General features: G+C 46.4%; 1 protein-coding gene and 1 long non-coding RNA gene across 4 annotated transcripts in view; one reads left to right on the top strand and one right to left on the bottom strand.

The window, feature by feature from the left end:
• The window catches only part of Papss (PAPS synthetase), a 90,929-nt gene extending 71,252 nt beyond the window's left edge, over positions 1–19,677 (bottom strand). Inside the window, exon 1 of the mRNA XM_070524526.1 lies at positions 19,446–19,677. Within this exon, the coding sequence (XP_070380627.1) occupies positions 19,446–19,475 (30 nt within the window). The 5' untranslated portion in view covers positions 19,476–19,677. The remainder of the gene's footprint in view (positions 1–19,445) is intronic.
• LOC139049187 (uncharacterized) overlaps positions 1–22,027 on the top strand; it is a 99,006-nt gene that overhangs the window by 32,760 nt on the left and 44,219 nt on the right. The gene's annotated exons all lie outside the window — the stretch shown is intronic.

The following is a 22,027-nucleotide window of genomic DNA, read 5'->3' on the forward strand; positions in this document are numbered from 1 at the left end:
CCTACCCCGTATTGCTTCTTATCAGGGAAACCTCTGTAGCAGAGGGACATGGCCATTATTTAGCAATGTGTAAGGCTCACCAGTTCTTCTAATCTCACTAAGGCCGATACTATCCCAAACATTGTCTGATAGCTCCTCAAAGAGTCCTGCTAAGCTAGCCTCACTCGAAAGGGTTTGGGTGTTAAGCGTTGCAAGGGTCAGTTTCCATTGGCGGCCTGTCCAGACCCGGATACTCTTAGCACCTTCTGCTGCGTTAGAGGTCTGACCGTCGCCTTGGTCAGGTGATCCGCAGCTGCTGGTGACTGATGGCCATTGGGTAATTGAGTGAGCCATGTGGGAGCGGATGGCAGAATACTGCACCAGGGAGGCCAATTCCTGTTCTGGTGAGGGAATGTCTTGTGGAGCTTAGTGGGCCTTCCAAATTTGGTTGTACCTGGATTAGTATAGCCCCACTCGCTCTCGGCATCTTTTGCCGGTGACAGGCGTCACTCCAAGCCTGCAGATGTTGTGCGGTGTTAAATAAATTGGCTTATAATCAAATTTGTCTTGTAGCCTATTTCTACAAAGGAATTACCCTTTCTAGCTTCCAGGATGAAGGAACGATGTCTGTTTAAAGGCATTTTGAATATAATTGCGAGGTAGCGCAAAGTCTATTGTGAATAGCGAAATAAAAATATGTTAGTAATGCCATCGGAGTCTGTATATCTTTTGTGTCTAAGTTTAAAATTAAATTAAGGACACTATTAACACTAACTGTAATGCCGGAAATGAAACATGCTGGATCATTATCAAAAGTAGTACTTACGTGAAAATCATTACGTGTATATGGACTGAAGTATTTAAATGAATGCATTAGAGGGGCTACCGGATAATTTACACTTTCTTCATTGATTGTGAATAAAGATGATGAATTAGTAACAGGTAAGACAGAACGCCAAAAGTTGCGAGGATCATTTCTTAGTAATCCCGGCAGTTCGACACGAAAGAGGAAATCTTTCGCATGATTTGTTTGAGGATTAACTGCGTTCTTTAGAATTACCTTTAGGATTCTTATTGCTTTTTGAATGCTATTAGTCGTCTAACACGGCACGGCAACTGCAAAAGTGTTGAATTCATCCAAGGGGTACCACGTTTTTTTTTTCTTGCTCTTCAACGGAACGAAGTGGGAAATGCAATATTTTGCGATATTTTCGAATTCGCGAAGTAGTGTATTCGCATCGGAATTGTCACCGAGTATGCAAAACGGTTCAATGTTTTCAGATAAAACCTGAAGAATAGCTGTGTCGTCAGAGTGATTAAAGTCGAAAAAAGTTTGAATGTGAATGACTGCGCATGGACAGCAGATGTCAGAGAATGGACCGCAGATGGGCATCGCATCAGCGTAAAAACGTGTATAGGAGACATTGTACAGAGTGTATTGCATTACATATCACATTTTCCGCCCGTTGCGACAAGCTGAGAACGGGAACAAGAGAAGCAAGGAAAGGCAGGTGGGTCAATCAGAGCCACGTCCGGTTTGCTTTTCTGTACTGAGGGAAAGCGGTAAAAGGACGAAAAGGAATAACGGGAGAGAAAGAGCTCTAGTAGCGCATGTACGTGAAAGCGAGCAACAAATTCTATAAACGGCAACAGAGCGGCTGTCCACTTGAGGTATACTGCACAGCAACGCCCTCGCTGCTTTCTGCACCTGCCACGAGCACTGACACAGTCCAATTGGATCTTCGCTTCTGAACACGGTCTTGGAGTCTAACCGGTTTAAAGGTGGCGCTGGACGTCGTAACGGGAACAAATGCACAGGAGACGTTCAATAGTCTCTTCGGTCCCGCAAGAGTTGCTGACATATAGGTCATATAATAAGTTGTCCTATGTTGTTAATAAGCTGTTCCTATGTTGTCCTTGATATCATTGTCTGTTGGCTTCTTATTATATGATTAGTAAAAATCGGGCCCCTCGGTTAACCCCCTTTCTTCTCGTTGATATATAGGTGTGTCACCCCTTTCAATGCGGAACGAGTGAGCTTTTGTAAATGCCACCACGACCCAGAAGCGTCACGGCACGTAGTACGTGCCGTTCAGAATCCTTTGCATGCTTGTTGGATGCTGTGTCAATGTTTTCGGCCGCTCGGCCCGAATTCACAAAAACCTCTTACGCTATAAGTTTTCGTAAGATGAAAATGCCAGCCAATCCTGCTGCTGGACATATGCGATTAGCAAAGGCGGCCGGTTAATGCTACAGAGCACTTACCAACGAGAGGCCGCATTCGCAATGTTTTTCCTTCGGATGTGTTCTTTCTTATGGGCCGGCCACATCAGCTAACGATTGCATCAGGATTGGCTAGACTTTGCTCTTACGAACACTTCTAGCGTAGGACGAGGAGGATGAAAAGGAAGGAAGGAAAGGTAGGGAGGTCAACCAGATGCACGTCCGGTTTGCTACCGTGCACCGGGGAAGGGGTTTAAGGAAAGAAAAGAAAGGAGAGGGAGGGAAGAGGATACTATCGGTGTGGGTGCATGCGGATGTCCATAACTGCACGCCTATAATCGGTCACTGAGGCCAGTTGCTTTTATGAAACGTCGCAGTGCCCGCGTCGCTGTGTAAGCCTGCGACGCATGGGGCCATGGTCAGTGACCCTTAGCCTCCGAAAATGGCCTGTTATCTAATCGGTTTAACACACTCTGAAGAACGTCGCGTTAGTTCTCATAGATATCACAAAACACAACACGTGCTCAATCATCTCTTCCAAGTTGCACGAGTCACAGATCGGTGTGTCAGACATTCCAATAAGGAATGAGTTGGCTTTCGTAAAAGCCACCCCTAGCCAGAGGCGGCACAGTAAAGTTGCATCACGTCGGGAGAAGTTCGATGAAATCTGCAGCTTCAATGTAGGATCCAACCGATGGAGACGGCAGTTGGAGAAAATCGGGGTGTTCCACAAAGCTTCAGTCTTGTTTTGAGCAAGTAAACGAAGAGCCCTCGCTGCATCTGTCCTTGATAAGGACATAGGAAGTATCAGGGTTTCTTTAAGGGCTGACCATGCTGCATCGTCAGCAGGGTCATTTCCGACGATGCCACAGTGCCCCGGAAGCCGTTCGAAGATGATGTCATGTCCGTTTGTGAGGGTTTGATGGATAACCTCTCTGGTCTCAAACACCAGTAAATCATGGGTCTTTTCTTACCTGCTACTCGTCTGGCTTACAGTAAGACTGACTGCAGACTTTGAAGGGTTGCCTTGGAGTCACAAAAAACGACCCAATTCTAGCGTAAGCTCCTTTTGTGAATACGGGCCGAGCTGCTTTGTGAATTCTGCCCCTGTTTGCGTACGAAGGTGTTATCGTTCTCAGTGATTGTCCCCAACGTTGTGTGTGTAACGGCCTGCATGATCTGTCCGAAATCTGAAAGCTAAGTAATGTTCTTCTGTATTGGTAAGTTACTCAACCATGTTCTCCGAAATCTCGCTTCCATGCTCAAAACAGGCGACTTTTTGATTGACATATCTTAAGTCAAGGAATACTCATAGAGGCAGTTCAGTATGAACTGGCAGAGGCAAAATCTCTCAGGACCGTATTCACAAAGACATCTTACGGTAGAGTTGTTCGCAAGACCTAAGTCTAGCCAATTCTGATGCTGGACATGCTATTATCTAAGGCGACCGACCAATGGGAAAGAGCACTTACGAATAAAAAGCTATGGAAATGCGGCCTCAATTTTTGACGGGAGAAGATTAGGTGTTTTCAATATTACAGGGTAATTCTTACTCCTAGACAATGATCCTTGCAGGAACATTGTTGCTTAAGCTTATTCTGGTGAGACACCCATCCGCTAAATATGCATGACAAGTTTAAGTCCATTTCCACAGGATGTGCTAAACGGTTGTAGTTTCAGGCGCCTCGTTTTAAATGAAACAGTACATGTGCAGTCTGTGAGAGCACGGGGCTTGGCGATCGCAAAATTGACTACCACGTCAATTACTAGCACAGAACGAGCTAGAAGTCGTAGGTAGATGCGCTGTACGTACGGAAGTTAAAGGTGGCTAAATAGTTGCTGAACAAATGGAAAATGTGCAGTGGATACGGACAGGCGACCCTGTCTGCCTCCGGAAGAACGCTTGGGGTGCATGCGTGTTGACGAGACCGACCGACCATGGCCACTAATCACGAAGGAACCCATCACACTTCACGTGCGCGGTGCGTGCGAACGACGAACGCGTCAAGCATGGACGAACATGCTCGGTGGACACATGGTCGCCGGAGCCCCTTGTTATCACCGTGAGGAGAAGACCCTTGAACCGATAGCAGGGTGCAATGTTCGGGCACTCCGAAGGAGCGCTGCTGCCCCAGGTCACCGCCAGCCTGCAGCGCCCTTTGCCCCCGGTGACAACGATAACTGCAGCACCTTCCTTGTTCTGCTGCTTTTGCGCATGGTTACGCGTGAAGGGAAGCGCCACAGATAAGACAAGCTTGATGTTGAGTGCAAATCTAGAAACATATCGTCATCGCTTGCATATATATATCGCTTGGGTTACCACGCCGCTTAACCTCGCTTGTGTATACTATATATTTAATACTCGTGTAAAACGGAAGACCAATTCGCTCATTGTTCGTGCACATAGAGGCGCGTGTACATTTATGCTGCCATATACAAAAAGCAATAAAGGAAATGTAACCAAGGGTGAGGCTCGCATCGCCCACGTGCGAAGTGAGCCCCGGTTCCCCTGCCCGAACCTGCGAACAGTGCACACAACCAATGAGCGGCGACATGGTGTCGGGTCACGTGAGTGGACACTACCGTGGTCTGCAATGCTTGCACACGCGGTCAGCATTAAGAGCCGAGAGCGGCACACAGTTGCTTGAATCTCGTCGTGGAATATATGCAGTCGAGGTCATCAAAGGTGGTGAGTGAACGATTGTCACCAACGTCGAAGTGAAGTCTTCGAAGTTTCGAAGGTTGCGACCACCTTAACTAGAATGAACGGCTTGACAACTTACGCTGATGAAGTGTGCAATATACCGGGTGTTTTATTTTAACTTTAACAACAATTAAAAAGAATCGCCTGTGACATTTCGAACAAATCTACTTATTGAGCTGGAATACTCGTAGTTTGATACTCGTAGGGTGTTTGATACACTGGAAATCAATACGCATAATTGACTAATAAAAAAAAGTTTCACAAATTAACTTTTCATAAGGCACATCCACTTGGAACGAATTTTGAAAAAAAAAAGACGCACCACTTTTAAGATAAGCGCAGTCAAACTTGCTGCAAAAATGCACTGTACGTACGGTGGGGTGCGGTGGGGTGCATGCGTGTTGACGAGACCGACCGACCAGAGAGAGAGAGAGAAACAACTTTACTGGTGCATTATGAACTGAAACGCGTTAAGCGTCTGATGGGGTGGCTCCCTCTTCGCGGGCTCCATATGCTTCCAGGGCCGCCTGGCCCCTGTGGATCAGTCGGAGCTGGTCTTCCAGGGCGGAGCTGGACAGCATGATCTCCCATCGCTCGGAAAGAGTGGGGATAGCAGGGGGGTTAGTTATGGGTATAGGTGGGGGGTGGTCTATGGAAAAATTGCACTCTCCTATGACGTGCCGAAGGGTGCCTAATGCATTGCAGTGAGGACATGTGTTCTTATATCTCTCTGGGTACATTTTGTTCTGGAGGCAGGGGTGGGGATAGGATCCTGCCTGGATTTGCCTGTATATTGTTTGTTCGGCTCTGGTCAAGGAGTGGTGGGGGTGCGGGAATGTCTTCCTGCCGTCCCTGTAATATCTGACTATATCTCTGTAATTTGTGATGGGTTGCCATCCCCTTGCCTCCTCCTCGTTGGCCCGGGAGTTTAGCGCTCGGGCCTGTTGATGAGCATATTCATTGCCCTCAACTAAGGAGTGAGCTGGGACCCAAACTAATTCGATTGCTTGTTTAGGAGGCGTAGCTTTACCAAGAATTTTTAGTGCCCCAAGGGACACCCAGCCAGATCTGTAGTTCTTGTATGCAGCTTGTGAGTCCGTGACGATCTTGGTGACGTTTGGTTGCAGGAGTGCGAGAGCTATCGCTGCTTCTTCTGCTTCCTCCGAAGACGGAGTGTAGATTGATGCGCAGGTGACCAGCTTTTCTAGCCCGGTGACCACGACTGTTGCCCTCGTGGAGCATTTCGATAGAGAGGCGTCTGTATATAAAACAGTGTCGTCTTCCTCCAGGGTCCTGGAGATGGCTCTTGCGCGGGCGTCGCGTCGTCCGGCATGCCTTGTGGGGTTCATGTTGCGTGGTAGTGGTTTGCATTCCAACTTCTCACTCAACTTTTCGGGTAATTGGTCGTGGCGGGTGTAGTGCGATTCTTGCCATCCTAGCTTGCGGAGGACGCTTCTGCCCGCCTTGGTCTGGCTAAGGCGTACCCTTTGATTGGATAGGTGGGCTTCTACGAGCTCGGCTACTGTGTTGTGGACTCCCATTTGAAGTAATTTTGTCGTGGATGAATTTATGGGAATACCCAGGGCCTGCTTCGTGGCTTTCCTGATTATTGCGTCAAGTAGTGAGACGTCCTTCTTGAGGAGCTGCAGGTACGGCGCCGCGTAGACGATTCGTGATATAACAAAGGCCTCAACGAGGCGCAAGGTGTCCGATTCCTTCAGACCCCTCCACCTGTTGGCCACTCGTCTGATCATGTTCAAGATTTGGTCTGACGTGAGCTTCATTTTTCTAATCATGGCTGTTGCCTTGCCGTCTGCCTGGATCAGGAGGCCCAGGATCCTGAGTTGTGGTACCGGGAGGATCCGGTTCCCTTCCAAAGTGATTTCTATATTTTCTGCTTGTGTACGTGATGCACGTGGTCTGACAATGGTCAGCTCCGATTTTTGAGGCGAACAGCAAAGGCCACATGTCTTCACATAGCTGTTGATCGTGTCAGCCGCTTTTTGGAGCGTGTTTTCTATCCAGCCATCCGACCCTGCCCTCGCAGTCCAGAGGGTGATGTCGTCGGCATATAATGCATGGCCCAGACCATCTATTGATTCGAGAAGCTTGGGCAACGGCAGGAGAGCCATGTTAAATAAGAGGGGGGAAAGGACCGAACCTTGAGGCGTTCCTCGATCCCCCAGGTAGATCGGTTGGGATGTCTCCTCTCCTATTCTGATCCTTGCCGTTCGGTTACGAAGAAAGTCTCGGATGTAGTTGTAAGTTTTCACTCTACAACCCGTGTTGCGCAGGTTGCGGAGGACACTTTCATGTGTGACGTTATCAAAGGCCCCTGTGAGGTCTAGCGCTAGTATCGCTCGCGGCGCCTGCTTCGTTGCTCGCTTAATTACCAGTTCGTTGAGTTGTACGAGAACATCCTGGGTGCCCAGGTGTTGCCTAAAGCCATACATTGTCTCTGGCATCTGATCGGTGGCATCAAGATGTCGCTGCAACCTCTTGAGTACCATACGTTCCATGACCTTCCCCACGCAGGACGTGAGGGATATCGGTCGCATGTTGTCGATGTGAGGTGTCTTCCCAGGCTTGGGTATGAAGCGGACTTCTGCCTCTTTCCATTCGTGTGGAAGATTGCCAGACTCCCAGACCCGGTTCATATACTCGAGCAGCTGTCTGCGGGCTTTGTGCTCGAGGTTGTTAAGTAACTTGTAGGTAATGGAATCGGGTCCCGGCGCGCTGCCCCTGTTGCTCTCGGAGATTGCCGAGATCAACTCGGTGTCAGTGAATGGCTTATCTAACGCTTCATTGGTAGGTCCTGCGTAGTCGGGAGGTGCGATATCACCTTTCTCCGTTTTCAGGTACTTGGCCTTCAGGTCGTTGATGAGTTTGTCGGCACCCCCAGTATAGTTGTTGAGGGTGCGTGTGAGGCTTCGATTAGTGGCGCTCTTGCTGCCGAGAGGATCGATCAGGTGACGAAGGAGGCACCACGTCTTCCTGGTAGAAAGGGTGCCCTGTAGTCCATCACACACGCTCAGCCAGTTCTCTCTGCACAGCTTGGACGCGTATTCAGCTGCTTGCTTGTTGAGATCATGGATGCGTTTGCGAAGTTTCTTGTTGTGTCGTTGTTTCTTCCAGCGTCTGGTGAGGCTGTGTCGTGCTTCCCAAAGGTGGGCAAGCTTTGCGTCCACACAGGGTGTCTGCAGTGTGGTCGCAATTTTCTGGGTGTATTTGTCTACCAGCTCGAGTTGTTCCTTAGCCCATTCCCCATACGACCGACCATGGCCACTAATCACGAAGGAACCCATCACACTTCACGTGCGCGGTGCGTGCGAACGACGAACGCGTCAAGCATGGACTTAGCATGGACTTCCACTTAATTTGTTTAACAAAAGCAACTTTTTATGCATTGAATCTCAAGGGTTTCTAGAACACCAATGTATTCCGTCGGGAACATTGGGATCGCATACATCGAAACTGGTGTCATCCTCAGAATTCGTTCCAAGTGAAAATGACTTTCAAGGTCACCGCTTACAATTTGTATATTGCAATATTTTGCTTAAAGTAATTAGTTTAGAAGTTAATTAGCAAGAATTTGTCAAAATAGTGGACTATCCACTTTCATTTTTTGTGCGAATAACGCCTAGACTCCGAAAGCAATCTCGCTCAAGAACTGAAATTCTGCTACATGTCACGGGTGATTCTTTAAAATTTTGTTAACAAAATACGACACCCCGTATATATGACACCGTATTAGGAGTAGTCATCGGCCTAGACTGCAGAAGCACTCATGAAGATTAGGCAGGGTTCTGGCCCCACCGACGGTTTACACTTTCGTCGAAGAGTGGCGTCAGGCCGACATTCACTTTCTCCCGATGCTGTAGGCTCGTGCTGTAGCTCCGATATTGGAGCGCTAAGGCTTGGCACGTACGTGTTCCCGGCCAATTTTAGCCACACGCTCCACGGCGACTCAAAGTCAAGCCAATTTCTTTCTCGCTCGCTTTGTCGACGTGCCTCTTTCATCTGAAGCAGCAAGCCGAACACGTAGCAGGGCTGACATTTTCAGCTTTCACGAAAGTCTCTCTCCATCTCTTATCGTACAAGACAAATTTCTATTTGCGCTTTATGTAGTTTATGACGAGGAAACGGTGCTTAAACGTTATTGACAGTCGGGATTGCGATGTAAATAACGCTAAACGCTCAGTAAAGAGAAAGCTACATAGGGACCGGCTGCTGCCCGTATGCGCTTTGATCTTTATCGCGTCGTAGGTGCTTTGTGGCGATCCGAACGAAAAAAGATTATGACAAATGAAAACACTGCGGAAGTAACTTGCTCTTTTGGCTCGATTTCAAGGACCTGGAAGCGTTTTCGCCCGCTCGTTGGAACCCCTGTTATGACAGGGTATAAAAATACTGTTAATACGTGAAATAGCTCCCTCATTATGTGGCCGCAACAGCGATAACGTCCTTGTGTTTGTGGTCATATATGGTCACGATGAACTGCCTCTTAACCAAGCAGTCACCTCACACGTTTCCTTCGCCATTTCCCGTTTTACGTGTTTTTCTTTCCCTGCTCGCCTTGCTTCTCCGTTATTTGATTGCTCTGGGCACTCAAGTGTCCAACCACTTATTTTCGCTACGATTACATGGCGCTAATACGAAATACCCTTTTCCTCGCCTTACACGCAGTGGTTCACGTCCGGCAAGCAGTAGAAGCGTGCGGTTTTTACTGGCCAAGCCGAGCACTCAAGTTGTTGTCAGTTAGCAACATGAACATTGTGCTACGTGGTGCTGCAGTATACGAGTGCGAACACGACCTGCGTTGGAAGGCGGTTTTGATGGTGGCCGAGATAGACGGCACGCTACCGCCATGCTACTTGATAACTGCCCACTTAAAACGATGACTCAGCGGACAAAGAAATTTAAAAACGCGCAAAAGAACACACACACACAACATGCGCGCACGAGAGAGACTGTCGTTGCCAACAGGGCAGCCGGCTTCCTTTTCACCATCTGTCGATTGATGCCAAGGTTGTATGGCACATGTACACCGAAACAGATATGAACACAGGCTCAAACGACATTTATTTTAAGTTTCATTCGCTCTATGAGATTGGAAGGACATATGAAACAGACGCATTAAATCGAACACATTTATTGTTTCTTTTTTCTTCTTTTGCCCTGTTCATAATGCTGCAAGCGTAGGCTGATATATACAGGGTGTTTCAGCGAACATTATCATTCTTTTTGTTAAATTGGTTAAATTGCCTGTGGCAGATAGCACAATTCTAGTGCATGAGCTGGTCAACTCGAAGAGGCCGACATTATTTGCACAAGAAACTGAAATGCATAATCGACGAATTAACAAAAAATAACTAATTATGTTTTAAACTAATTACAATTATGGCATATATTGCAATTTCCAGATTCTAGCGGGTGAGACTGCAAGGCATATCCATTTGAAAAGAATGGTGTGGACGACATCGTTTACGAGATATGCGCCGTCAAACTTGCGGCAAAATTGCATTGTCGTTCCACTTACTTTCTAAGCAAAACGTCGTTTTATGCATTGAAGCGCTAAAGTAACTCGAACGCCAATGCATTTTTCCGAGAAGGTCTGGAATTAATATTTAGAAACTGGTGTCATCCTGAGAATTCATTTGAAGTGGACCTGCCTTGCGAAATCCCCGGCTAGAACGTGTAAATTGGAATATGTGGCATAAGATAATTAGTAAGAAACTTCATTCGTGAGCTTTTGTTAATTAATCGTTAATCATTTCATTTTTTTGTGCCAGTAATGTCCGCCTCGTCGAGCAGACAGACCAGCTCATGGACTAGAATTGTGCTATCTACCACAGGCAATTAAAAAAAAAATTGGAAGTGTTCTCTGAAACACCTGGTATATATATAGCAGAGCAATACACAAGTGCTCTGCCTCCGGGTGTGCAGCGGGTGATCACCGTCTGCTCAGGCTCTGTCCAGGGACAAAGAAAGAGTACTCAGAAGTACCTCGGTAAGGACAGACCAACGTAAAAACTCTACATGTTTGTTTGACCAAGGACAACCACTTCCACAAGAAACTCTCCCAGCTTCTGCATGAAGCGGGCCTCCATGCTCTTATTTCATCATTCTACTATGCCACGGTAGCACGTGCGAAATTTAAAAGAAATTAGATGTATACGCTTCCTACAAAGAAGATGTTCTTGTACATTTTTATACCCTGATTACGAACATGCAATCAGGCGAAAATCTATAGGCAAGATAACTGCACCCAAATTGGGGACGTGCATTTTAATGACGCTGTATTTGTCCCGACAGTGACGTCTAAAGTTTTCGTATGTCAAACAAATTTGTGCGATTTTGTAAACTTACAGTCTGATTCGAGACACACACCGAAAAATTTTATTTTGTGCTGTTGTCCTCTACGCAAAAGTACAAAACTAAAGGACAGCGTTGCGGCGACTTGAACTCTATGCTACCCCGCATATGTATACATTTTAGAAGAGTTAACTGCTGGGCTAGTTGGTGTTCTTGCATACTGGAAAGATTTTGCGCCAAAAAACACAACACACACAAGAAAGACGACAACACCACGGGCGCTACTTCAACTGTTTAATGAGAGTGAAAGCACTCGACATATATAGCCATCCAAAACACCGCGCATGCGTACAAGGCAACATGGAGTACATATTTTTATCAAAGTAGGCGTGATAGAAACTTCAGCTCAGCCTCGTAAAGAAAAACCGATGTATCACTAACACAGTTAGGACCCGCTTTCTTGATGTAGAATGCTTCCAGTGTTTCACGCGATGTCTGATGTTTGCCTCTACCCAGAATCCTCGCTTCGAGGATTCTGGGTAGAGGCAAACATCAGACATCGCGTGAAACACTGGAAGCATTCTACATCAAGAAAGCGGGTCCTAACTGTGTTAGTGATACATCGGTTTTTCTTTACGAGGCTGAGCTGAAGTTTCTATCACGCCTACTTTGATAAAAATATGTACTCCATGTTGCCTTGTACGCATGCGCGGTGTTTTGGATGGCTATATATGTCGAGTGCTTTCACTCTCATTAAACAGTTGAAGTAGCGCCCGTGGTGTTGTCGTCTTTCTTGTGTGTGTTGTGTTTTTTTGGCGCAAAATCTTTCCAGTATACATTTTATTCTGCACACAACACGCATGTTCTTGTCCTAGCTCTGTACAGTAGGCGGCCAAGACATGGATCGACTGAGCAAAGCTCTATATAGCCGACATGACGTGCTGAACTTGAAACATAATACTCACGTAAACGAACGTGGCCGAGAAACATTGAAACACAGGCAATAACGAAACAAGACACAGTTTTATGCGTATCTTTTCATTATACGATGCATGAACATTTCGAAACTACATGATCATTCGAATCTATATAAAAGGGCCGAATTCTTACACTGCCTTTAGTTCGTAAAATATATGTCTCATTGACCGACCGCCTTTGATAATAATTCTTATGTTCGCTCCTGTTTTTACGAAGTTACGACTTAGCTTACGGCTCTATTTGTTAACTACCGTCTTTGTTAATACGGGCCATAGGGCCGAATTCACAAAACTTCACCTGTATTCTCAAGAAAAGTGTTACAAAAAGAGTCGCACTGTTCGTAAGAGCAGGTACCAGGCAATCCTGATGCTTGACATAATATTAGCGAATGCGGCGGCCAATGGCAAAAAGGACCTACGAACGGAACTAACGGCCGTGTAAGAATTGGGCCCTTTTATACAGATTCGAATGATCATGTAGTTTTGTAATGTTGAGGCATCGTTTAATGACAAGGTACGCATAAAGCTGTTACTTGTTTCGTTATTGCCTGTCTTTCAATGTTTCTCGTTCGTATACGAGTTCTCTGCATTGGCTAGCCGCTTTCGATAATATTATGTCCACTATCGCGATTAGCCGGCGCCTGTATTATTACTAACCGATCTAGCATATGAAGTACTTTACGAATAGGTGTAGGCCCTGAAGTATGCATGGGGGAAACGACGGTGAATACGGAGCAGAGTGGTCGAATCGTCTTGACGGTTTGACGTAATGACGGTTACATCGTGGGCCTAAAGACGCAGGCTGAGTGGTGGCAGGTATGTGTGTATACATATATATATATATATATATATATATATATATATATATATATATATATATATATATATATATATATATATATATGTATGTATACAGAACAGCTGAGAGGTCGGCCTGAGCCAACGCAAAATATATACGCCGAGGTCAAACTGTCTAGAACTAGGAAGTTGTATATCGGGTGTGTTCAGATAAGGGCTGTCAGAGGATTGTCCGGACTATTTATTTATTTCCACGAAATTTTTGTATGGCAGAAAAATTCCTCTCCAGATCGCAACCAAGCTTACTATTTTCAGCACACGCCATTGTTTCATTATGACAAAAATCTTTACGGACACAAGGCGGAAAATGCGGCTTACCCTATTGCACGATGTTCCAAATTTGAAACAGCTTTCGATGCTTGCATACTTTTTATACCTATTTTGAACAACCTTATTTTTGAAAATAAAATAAGCCTGAGTGCAAACAAAAATTGCACGGTTGTATTTTGAATAAGAGATTAAAAAATGGGTCTTCTTTGGCAATAATCTTATGTGTCTTATTAACGGCGAGTTTCTTTCGATATTTTTTCTCTTAAAGGGCCCCTCACCAGGTCTGCCCACTTTGAAGTGACAAGCGCAGTGCGTACAATGCGCACTAACGATCATGTCTGCTAAGTATTGCGTCCCTACGCTCCGCTCAAACCAAACGGCGTTTGCCCTTCTCCTCGGGGGCGCCGCGCCCCTAGCCGGAGAGGCGACGTCGATCGCACAAGTGCGTACGAGTACATGGCCGTGCTGTGGGGTTACTTACAGTGACACACGTGACTTGGAGAATTATTCAAGGTAACATCAGTTATTTTTTAAATCTGTTTCTTCAATAGACGAATTAAAGTGTAGGGAAGTAATAAAACATACAAACTGAATGTCTGCGTGTCTTTATTTTACTTCTTGCCGTAGCAAGCAGCATCCAGACCAACGCGTGGCAGATGAAACGTTCCCGCCCCGTGTTCGCGGTCGAGGCTTGCCTCGTCGCGCTAGAGCACAACCACTCAAGCTAAGAACGTTTATACCGACAAGGACGTGTGACCATTCCACCGTGTACGTCTTTCGGTTGGTGCGAGACACTTCAGCACCTGATATTGGAGTGTCTCGCTTTCAGTGCGCAGCGCATGTCGCTAGTGAGATACCATCATCTCCTTGGCCTGCGGTGTACGACACTCGACGAATCTTTGTACCTCAGTGGTTGTGCGTCTCGACGCGATCGGGCTCATCACGCTCTACTTACTTTTCTAACAGAAACTAACTTAGGCTCACATTTGTAGCCTATTTCTCTTTCCGGATAACGGAATCTCAAACACAATTTCTTCTATTTCGACATTCTAGAGTGGCGTGACCTGCAGTGACCGGCCCAACTGTGTGTGACCTGTACTGTGTGTGTTCTGATTATTTCATTGAGGTTTGTCATCTCGCACTTCTTTTCCTCTTCCCTCCCCTACTTCATATCTCCCATTTCTATGTTTCTGTCTCCTCCTTTTCTGAAGAGTAGGCAGGCGCTGTGGCAGTGGCGAAGAGCAGTTGCCAGCCGGCCCCTCGCTTTCCCTTTCCTGTCAAGTGTATATATGTTTTCAAAGCAAATAATAATCATAATTACCGCATCAAGAGAGATGTACTTTCATTTCGTCTGCTCGTTCCCATGCCGTGCAGTCGCGCGCACAGAGAACGAAACTATGCCATTTTCTAGCGCGTTCCAGCGCCGCGAACCTGCTCTTTCATCCTCTCGCGTCTGCCTGAGTGTTCGTGATTGCGGCACTCACTTATCAGGTGTTCTCGTGCAGAGCGCGCAAAATCGTCTGCTGCTCGAAACGAGACAAACGCAACAGCTCGTGCGCGAGACCGTCACCGGAAGTGCGCCACTCAGCAAAAATGCGAGACAATAAAATAATAAAAATAATAATAAAATCAAATCAGGAAGGCGAGGTCCATGACGTACTTGTCACGCGATCCTCCGGCTCCGGTATGGGAGAACGCAGGGAAGGAATTTCGCTTGCAGAGGCTAGGCGGGGCAAGTGGAGGTAGTGTCTATGTTTAACGCTGACGCTCGCCTCCTGAAATCATGCGTTCGCTCCACTTCGAATATTTCTATCTCCGCTATTAATGAACTAATTTGAAAAAAATTCTTGCCGTAGAATACTCCTTAGAGGGCACGTAACAACTTCCAGCATACAAACAAAATTTACTATGTGGCCTGGCGAGGGGCCCTTTAATACTTTGCTACATGCTGAACGCGCAGCAAAGCGTATTTAGTGTCCCTTACGTACTAGTATGTTTAAATTTTGGCGGCAAAATTAGAAAAATCACAAAACGTCAGAAATTTTCATCCACGAATTAAAAAAAAATCATCTCCGATTTCGGTCAAATTTCCCCAGAGTTATTTAGTGACATCGATTATCTGTTGTATGCAAGTGTTGAAATTTTTGGTTATGAGTACAAAAAAAAAAATGAGTAGTGATGTATAGGCTGCGGTGTTCGGCGCTTCGTGGCCTGTCTTCGACAATGTTGAAGTCCAATTATGGCTCCCGTTTGTGCCACGAACTAATAAGCAACCTCAAGTGATACAGAGGGAACACAGTAGCTTTTTATGAGAAATATAAAGAAAGGCATGACCAGCTCTAATGATGGCTCATTGGATATATTGGATATAGCGTTCTCCTGCTGAATGTGATGTCGCAGGTTAAACTTTCTGCCGCAGCCACTATATTCCAATGAAAAAGAACGCAATGACACTCCAGTGTTTATATTTGGGTGGATTTTAGATAGATTAGAGTACTTAGACCAAATTATTTTAAAAAGAATCAAATTATGGGGTTTTACGTGCTAAAACCACCATCTGATTATGAGGCACGCCTTAGCAGGGGACTCCGGAAATTGGGACCACCTGGGGTTCTTTAAGGTGCACCTAAGTACACGGGTGTTTTCGTCTCCATCGAAATGCGGCCCCCGTGGCCAGGATTCGATCCCGCGACCTCGTGCTTAGCAGCCCAACACCTTAGTTACTAAGCAACCACGGGGTGTCAACACGGACTTCCATGCGTCTCAAGTCAGCCGGTGTTAGACATTGGTAAAGTTTCATGTCTGCTAGCCACATTTTAACCTTTTATGATTTGTAAATATATTTTCTTATTTTTTTGCACCAGTGCAAGTTGATTTCAGTGAATGCATTAAGCAGCGGTCATCACAAAACACGACTCTTCCATGCCACGGCACTGTACACTAGACACAACGAGATTTGTTGCCTTTTCAGGACCTCCGCAACCCCCGCCACTCCATTTTCAGGCTATATAGCTTAAGTTTATTTGCATCACCCCAAGGCAGACACGATGCAAGTAGAATACGAGATTTTACAAAAATAATCGATTAATTTATAGTTAAATGCTTGACTGATGGAACGCTTTCATTGCCTCAAAGCAACAGCGGGGCTATCAAAAACATCGCAGTAGAAGGTTGTGGATTATGTTATATCTCCTGTCCTACTTTGCGTTTGTCTAAATCCATGTAACGGGGTGTATATGCGTTCGTTCCCATTAGAATGTGGTCAATGCGGCTGAGAGTTGACCCGCGACATCACGTTCAGCAGGAGAACGCCGCATCCAATGCGCTAACATTAGAGCTATATAGTCACCGTCTTTGTATTTCTCATAAAAAGCTCCCGTGTTCCCTCTGTAGCACTTGAGGTTGCTTATCAGTTCGTGGCACAAACGGAAGCCATAAGTAGACTACGACATTATCGAAGACAGGCCGCGGAGCGCCGAACACCTCAGCCTATACCTCACAACTCATCGCTTTCTTTTGTACTCGGAACAAAATGATGTAACAACTTTTCGCATGCACCAAATAGCCGATGACAGCAGATAATCCTGGGGAAATTTCACCGAAATTGTATATAATTTTTTTTTTTTAATTTGTGCGCGAGAACTTTGGGCGTGTTGCAGTTTTTCTAATTCTGCCACCAAAAGAGAGAGAGACAGAAGAAAGGGGAAAGGCATGGAGGTTAATGAGATGGGAAGATCCGGTTTGCTACCCTATGCTGGGGAGAGAGGGGAGGGGGAAGTAAAGTGATAGCAAAGTAAAGATAAAGAAAGAAAGGAGCATAGACACATAATCACAGTCAAACACTGTCGCTGCATGCCGACACCACACAGCACAGTAGCACTTGCAGCACTATAGGCATCTGTTGCCAAAATTAAACATACTAGTACGTAAGAGAAACTATACACCTTTCTGAGCGTTTACAATGTTGTAAGGTCTTCACATCAATAACCTCGAAAGAAACTTACGCTAACATGGCAGATAAAAAAAAAATTGCCAATGAAGGCCCATCTTTTAGTCGCTTGTTCAAAAGACAACTTAGCAATTTTTGATGGTGTTGTGGGCTTGCGCAGACATTTGAGTATATTGTATTTTCAATAATACAGTTGTCTAAAATAGGTATAAAAAGTATGCAAGCATAGAAAGCTTTATTTATTTTTTTAGACTCTCTCAAAAGCCGGAATCTAGTGCAACAGCGTAAACCGCATTTTCCGCCTTGTCTCAGTAAAATGTTTTTCATGAAGCTGTAAAACTAAGCTCGGTAACAACGTGCGCAGAGATATCGCTATGTGATATAATACATTCATTAAAATTTAAAAGAAATTGTCGGGATTCCCCTCCTGAATGTCCTTATTTAAACACACCATGCCACATACTACAAAAGATTCGTGACTCAGCAAGAACAGTATTCAAGCAGAAAAACGCACCATCCGCTTCACTCATTAATCACTTTAAACGAACGATCACAGACTTTCGCTCTCTGCAAGAGTCAGCTAGAGTCAGTGGCATAAAGTTCTATCGTATGCATTAGCAACATGTTTGCTCTAGCGCCACGTGTATGGTGAGTGCGAGGAAGTGATGCATTATACATATTTAAAAAAATCATTTTTTTTCCGGTACATTTCACAGCTGTACGTAGCTAATAGCAGCAGGATGTGCCCTGTGAGTGACCCTTTATTTTTGTACTGTGTTTTAAAACTTCCATCGCGGATCGGCATTTTTCTTGTTTGTTCTCTGCGTCTCTCTTTGTGTCTTTGGCAGCTCAGGTAACGTACTGCCCTTCATACACGCAGTCAAGCATAGATGGCAGCATCACTGCGTTGTGCGTGAGCTGACATTGAATATAAAAGCAAATGAGACAAGTGTTGTCACGATCACAAAAAGAAAGAAGAAAGAAAAAGAAAGAAAGGAAAAAGAACGAGTCTTCCATTTTTGTTTTGGCAGTCCTCCGTCAAACAGATCTCAAAAGACTGTAATGACCGAAAGTAATTATTTGTACGCTGACTATAAACGCGGATTCACAAAGCAGTAGATGTACACGAAAACGGTTCGTATATACGAGCAGGCCGCGAGCTATCGTGAAAAGCCAACGATATGATGACCAAGGCGCCGGCCAATCTCGCGCACGAAATGAATCGTCAATTCACGAAGAAACAAAACATCATTCTTCCGGATAATGCCGCACAAAGACACTTCGCAGCCTTCGAGGTGCGTGAACGGCAGGGGGTGCCGTTCTCGCTACGTGGGACAAACGAAAGTACGCTCGTTTGACCAACCTGCAATTACAAAAAAAAGAAAAAAAAAGAAAAAAAAAGAATACGCTATAGAATCATTCGTAAGAACAGATTCCATCCAGTGAATGGTGATGTTGGACATATAATTAGCGAAGGCGGCCGACTAATGGGAAACGGCATTTGCGAACGAAACGCCTGTGAATTCGATCCCAGGGTGATTATTCACAAAAAGACGTCTTACGCTAGAATTGCATGGATGAGAGAATTTCAGCTAACCTCGATGCTAGACATACCATTAGCGAAGCCAGCTGGCCAATGGCAAAGAACACTTACGAACGAGAAGCTTCACGAATTCGGCCAACTTCTTGGCCCGTATTTGCAAAGCTGTTCGTACGTTTGGGCGACTCGTGTTAACAGATTGAACCAATCGACATATCTAACATAACATTAGCCAAGACGACCGGCCAATGACGACTGGTTCTTAAGACGGGAAATGTTTGTGAATTTGGCGCCTGGAACTTTGCCTGAAGCCAGCCAGCGGCGAGAACGAATGAAGAACGCGCTTCGACTGCGTCAAGTGAGCGACCCCCAAGGAACCGCCTCCTATCTCCTCTCCTGCGTTAACGTGTGCTCGCAAGTGAGCCATACCGAATGATTGTTGGATAAGCGCGCGTTCCTATTCGCGACCTCATCGGTAGCGCCATTCACAAGAGCGCGCGTGGGCAGGGTGCAGGTGCACTGCCGGGGCCACCCTATCGCGTCGTTATCGGCCACAGTTCGGGACCGGCGCGTCCTCCTCCGCGGGCCGGGGAGAAGACGCCGGTGCCCGGTGGCGCACGCTGCACTCACCCGGTACTGGAAAGCGACGCAGTTGATCATCGTGCTCGGCGGTCGCAGTCGGCGGCGGCGGTGTGCGCGCAGTGGAGGCTAATCGCACACACGGCGGGTCGCACTTGTCGCGCGGCTCAAATAAGCCGGGGGGGGCTCGCTCAGTCGCCTCAGGAAACTGACGCGCACTGTCTCCGCGCACACAGCCACTCCGACCGGCGGGAGCTAAGTCAGCTGCGGCTTGGATATCAGCTGACTTGCGTCAGTATTTTCCGAGCCCTTATAAAGAAGAGCGAGAGAAAAAAATGGCGCTGTTACAACTGTCCTTCCTCCTGTCCTCGCTGCTCATTTGCCCGCGGCCCTTCTCTCCCCCCCTTCCGTGCCTCCCTCCGAGGTATGGCCGCATGTGTTTTTGTTTTTAAAGTGATATCAACCGACACGCTGCTACGAATTGCATGGCGATAAGCAGACAAAGATGTCGCCGCGCGGGGCCGCTCATTGTGCGGGGGCGCCCGTTCATACCTCAGTGCGCATGTCTTGGGCCGCCCTTATCGGGGGAAAGTGGGCCCGCCAGGACTAACCCTCCTCCTGTGTCCTCTGCTACATGTGCAGAGGTGACACTGCATGCACGGCGCGACGTTTCCTCCGACTAATTGCCGGTACCCAGCATCCGTGTTCAAGGGACGATAGCACCAATTGCGGGATGCAACCGCAATCGGTGCTATCGGTACCCTCAATTGGTACCCCCTCCTCCAGACTGTCTGCGGCTTTTATGGAGGTGTCTCCGTCGCGTCGAAAGGCGGCCGGAAACGGCTCTCCAGACTCGAAGCTCGTCATCCACCGGGTAGTCCCCCTTTTTCTAGCTGCGTTTCTGCTGCTAGCTGCGACCGACTGACAGCAGCAAACCTGGCCCACGAAAGACACCCCCGTGCCATCTTCATGTTCCGTATACCTTCTCGTTCTCTTCGAACAGCCGCCGAGATTCGAATCAGTTCTAAAGCCCTCCTCGGCCAGTATCCACAAAAATGTTCTTGCGATCTGTTCGTAAGAGCACAGGCAATGCCGATCCTGACGTTCGACCTATTATTGGCGAAGGTGACCGGACCATAGCCACTAACACTTAAGAATTCAATCATTTAAGTATTCGGCCCTTGGGGCCGAATTCCTAATAGTTTCGCGAATTCGCAGCTTCGTGAACTGGACCCCTTGGGCCGCATTCACCAAGCTTTTCGTTCGCAACAGCTTTCGTTTCTCTTTTTGTCTTTGGACCCCCGCTTTTGCTAATATTATGCCCAGCATGAAGATTGGCTGGAATTTTGCCTTACCTATAATTATAACTTAAGCTATGACGCTGCAATTTTTCGTAAGAGCATATTCCAACCGATCCCGGTGCTGAACATAGTATTAGCCAAGGCGTTCAGCCATTGAAAAGAAAAAAGAAAAAAAAGCAGTTGTGAACGAAAAGCTTAAGGAATTTGGCTCCTGATCTGTAATTTATTCGTGGCTATACGGCAGCTATACCATCTCCCGCGCGCACTCATATACGTCAGTGTTAAAAAATAAATAAAAGAAAAATAACGCTGCGTTCGGGGATTTCTTCAAGATAACCTGATGTTGGGCTAGTTGGTTGATATATATATATATATATATATATATATATATATATATATATATATATATATATATATATATATATATATATATATATATATATATATATATATATATATATATATATATATATTGTGTGTGTGTGCGTGTGTGTGTGTGTGTGTGTGTGTGTGTGTGTGTGTGTGTGTGTGTGTGTGTGTGTGTGTGTGTCGACGCTATAGCAGACGTCTAGTATGGATCTCGCAGCCTTTTGCTCCTGTTCCAGTGCCTCAAACACACGCAGTAGATTATGACGGTGTAGAGCATCTTGTCGCGTCTCTGTGTATTACCATTTTGCTCATCCTTTTGTCGTTTGCCACCATTATCTTGTTATATGCTCCTGCGTAGCGTAGCCGGTGTTAAGAATGGCGAGCTGCAAGGCAAGATTGCCACCCAGTTACGACTGGGCGACATGACGCGCATCTCCCCCTCACCGTCGCTGCAGCTAGGAGGCGTTCGAAGAAGCGGCCTTTGTGCTGAAAACCACCTCCTTCCACCAACCCCATCGACATTGTGACGGAACGAGTTCGGTGTGCGAACAATGGTTCCGGAGTTCTCCAGCGCGGACCTGATCTGATACGCATGGACAAGCTGCCGCGGGAAAGCCGTATTTTGGTGCTTCCCATGCCTCGGCGTGACGCAAGACAACGAGCTACCCACGATTGGCACCGATACTTCCCGGAACGGCACCCCTCCAAGGCCGTCGTTTGGGCATCGGAATGTGTGTGCCTTTGTGTACGTAAACTGTTCCGCGGAGCGGCAGCAAGTTGCCGATGAGTAAACGAACAGTCGCCGCCTCGTATGGCCGGCGGACCGAGTGTATAAAAACTGTTGTTGTGCGAATGCTGGACACACTTCTCTTGAGCAGTCATGTTAGACTGATACTCTTCTCTCACGCAGTCATGTTGGACTGACACTCTTCTTTTCCAAGCAGTCATGTTAGACTGATTTAA

Source organism: Dermacentor albipictus, chromosome 1, assembly GCF_038994185.2.
Source record: "Dermacentor albipictus isolate Rhodes 1998 colony chromosome 1, USDA_Dalb.pri_finalv2, whole genome shotgun sequence".
Taxonomy (NCBI): Eukaryota; Metazoa; Arthropoda; class Arachnida; order Ixodida; family Ixodidae; genus Dermacentor; species Dermacentor albipictus.